The sequence below is a fragment of the Chrysochloris asiatica genome, unplaced genomic scaffold (genome assembly GCF_000296735.1).
Source record: "Chrysochloris asiatica unplaced genomic scaffold, ChrAsi1.0 scaffold00157, whole genome shotgun sequence".
Lineage (NCBI taxonomy): Eukaryota > Metazoa > Chordata > Mammalia > Afrosoricida > Chrysochloridae > Chrysochloris > Chrysochloris asiatica.
The window spans coordinates 1,133,675-1,137,018 of record NW_006408675.1 but is presented as its reverse complement, the minus strand read 5'-3'; the positions used below and the strand labels follow the sequence as shown (position 1 = coordinate 1,137,018).

The window sequence follows — 3,344 nt, the reverse complement described above, 5'->3', positions numbered from 1 at the left end:
TCTTTCTCCCGCAGAACAGCTGGTAGTATTGAACTGCTGACCTTATGGTTTGCAGGCTGATTCGTAACCACTATGCTACCAGAATTCCTGGTGGGGTTTAAACACTGACTTTGTGGTTAGATTCCAGTGCGTATTCTGCAGCGCCACACCAGGACTCCAATGCGGTAACACTAGGATTCAAATCCAGATTCTAGATTCTTTCTGCTGTACTAGGCTGTTTCTCTTTAGTTGTACATTCTCTGTTTAAAACAGTAGACTTCTAAGTCACATTTGTACAGAGGCAAATTCATAAATTTGGCACTGCTGAAATCAATAGAGAAGTAATATATATTGCTTAGTGGTTAAACATGGATTCTAGAGCTAACTGCCTAGACTCAAATCACTTCTTAGCTGATACCCTTCGGTCTTTCACTTTAACCTCCTTTTATGCAGTTTCTTTGATCTGTATAATGTCTGGTTTCCCTTCATAGAGTTGTTGTGAGGATTAAATTAATACATATAATGCTAAGAACAATATTTTGCATAAAACACTGTAAGGAATCAAAGTGATAAGACTTTTTATTAGAGAAACTCACTTAACCTGATGTCAGTTTTACAATGTTTTGCATAAAATACTGTAAGGAATCAAAGACTGTTATTAGAGAAACTACTTAAACTGATGTCAGTTTTACCCCCACCCACCAAAACAAAAAGACTTTATTAGAGAGTGCATCATTATGTATGTGAAATTTTGAAATCTATGTCATGAGATAATACTTCTAAATGACATTGTTTTTATTAATCCAAAGAGGACTTCAGTTAGTTCACATGGCATTTTTTTTTTTAGTTTATTTGGCAGATTTGTGTGTGTGTGTAATTTGGGTGAAAGTTTACAAAGCAAACTGATTTTCCATTTAACAGTTCATAGGTGTTTTGTAAAATTGATTCCAATCTCCATAATGTGACGGCGTTTACCTGACTTCCTTGTGTTTAACATTTCTTTTTGTTCTTCTGTCTTGTTCCTTCGTGCCTTCTAAACTTTGTTGCTGTTCAGTGCTGTGGAGTCTGTTCTGACAAATAGCTGTCCTGTAAAGGGTCTTCATGGAGCAGCTGGTGGATTTGAATCCCTGAACTTGTGGTTCAAACTGACTTTGTAGTCCAGTGCTTATCGTAACTACAACACCATACTGAACTTTATCCCTAGGCGAGTGCTTCCTTATTGATCTTGTATGGTAAATTATTCTAATGAGTACATACTTCCTGGTGGTGTTGTTCACCTATCTGTCATTTGGCTGAAAGTTGATTCACAGGTGATATTTGTTACAGGCTTTAAAGATGTCTAGTAACATATAGAGGTTACAAATCAGGCTGCTAATCTCACGGTCAGCAGTTCGAAACTACCAGCTGTTCTGTGGGAGAAAGATGAGGCTTTCTGTTCCCATAAAGATTTACAACCTCCGAAGCCCTGTACAGGGTTGCTATGAGTCGGAACAGACTCCACGGCATATAACAACAACAACAACAACAACAAGATGGGCCATAGTCTTAGGAATTCCATCGGTGTCTGTCAGTCAGACCATTAAGGCTGGGCTTCGTATGATTTTGAGTTTTATTCCACATTTTTCTCCCACTCTATCCAGGACCTCCTATTGTGATCCCTTATGTAGTGGATAACAGTGGCAGCTGGCCACCATCTGATTCTCTGGTTTCACGGTCATGCAGGCTGGGGCTCTCATGGTCCATTATCTGTTTGGACTAATTGTTCCCATGTTCCTTTGGTTTTCTTCACTTTTTTTTTGCTCCAGATGAGGGGAGACCAGTAGTTGTATCTCACAAGCATTTAAGACCCAGTCATTAGTCACCAAAGTAGGATGTAGAATATTGTCTTTGTGGACTGTGTTATGCCAATTGACCTTAGTGTTTACTGTTTTATAATTGCTGTTTATTTGGAGAATCTTTTTTGATTAGCATTTTTAGTATAACTATATGAAATGTTCTTAGTTTTCATTTTCATAATTTAAGTTATTGTCACTTGGGTGTATATTATTTAGGAGAGAACAAAGTTTGGCCAAGGAAAAAAGGAGTGTCTTCTTTGAAACTGGATGATGTGCCGTCAAAAACAAAACAAAGGAAAAAGCCTGGCAGGGTATTTGAAAATCAAGAAATCCAAGCTATTGGTGGCAAAGATGTTTCCCTCTTTCTCTTCAGAGCGTTGGGGAAAATACTGTATTGTAAAAGTAAGAAAACGTTGTACATTTTTCTTTTAATCTGTTGGATATTAGTTTTTATAAAGTAAAATGTCACATTTTAAAAAATACCATGTATTTGGTTCTCTTACAAGAAAGGTAGGTCAGATTCTGTTTGACATGGCCTAAAACATTGCAAGGAAATACTATTAAATGTTTTTCTGACTACAAGTGAGATTAAATGTAAAAAGAAACTAATGTAGGCCATAGCCATATCTAGAAACTGTAAAATTAGATGCTGTAGTGTGCTCCTGCCAAGATTATCAAGTAGTTTATAGTTTTCTTAGATCCCCTAGTCTTCCTCTATACTCTTCACTAGCTTGCTGTCTTTTCAGTCGGAAGTGTTCATTGCCCTCTGGTCTTTCCTGATACCTACATCCACCACTGCCCATTTTTTGATCTATGTAATTGCCCTTCTTTTCAATACAGTTCCAGTCACCTTTAATTTATCTAGAAAATAACAGATTTCAATCTTATGATCCTACCCAGCCCACTGCTGTCCAGTTGATTTTGACTCTGCAGAAAGCAGACTGCCGTATCTTTCTCCAGTGTTGTAGCTGGTGGATTCAAACCACTGACCTTTGACTTACAGCCCACTTAACCCACTGCACCTCCATGGCCTGTCTTAGGACATGTCCTAGAGGAGGAGAATTGAGATTTCTCAATGGAAATCTTTGTGCCCCCTGAGGAAAATGAGATAGTGTCACTGTAGGTGGCAATGGAGGCGCTCCTCTCTCCATGGATCTCTCTCTGACCTCTGTACCTCAGTTCCCTTGCCCACCTGATTCTTTTCCACCCTTTCTTTTCTTTTCCAGTATTCATTTATAACTTCTTCCATTCTCTCATTTACATGCAGTGTCTTTCTACTTAGTAAATAAAACAGTGAATACATTGAGATGAGACTTAAAAGAAGAAAGTAAACCAGAGCTGGAAAGTGAAATGGGGAATGCTTGAAAATGGAATATTTTAAGATCTAGAGAAGCCATAATCAAGGCACCAGAATTCCAAATTTAGTTCTCCCTAATTATGATAGCATCGATGGACTCAAGTGTGGCAACAGTAGTGAGGTTGGCCCAGGATCGGGCAGTGTTTCGATCTGCTGTGCATAAGGTTGCTATG

The 3,344-nt window shown here is 38.3% G+C and overlaps 1 protein-coding gene across 1 annotated transcript in view; it reads left to right on the top strand.

Moving 5' to 3' along the window:
* RAD17 (RAD17 homolog (S. pombe)) overlaps positions 1 to 3,344 on the top strand; it is a 53,399-nt gene that overhangs the window by 34,300 nt on the left and 15,755 nt on the right. The window contains exon 10 of the mRNA XM_006870992.1: positions 2,031 to 2,216. Coding sequence (XP_006871054.1) covers positions 2,031 to 2,216 — 186 coding nt within the window. The remainder of the gene's footprint in view (positions 1 to 2,030; positions 2,217 to 3,344) is intronic.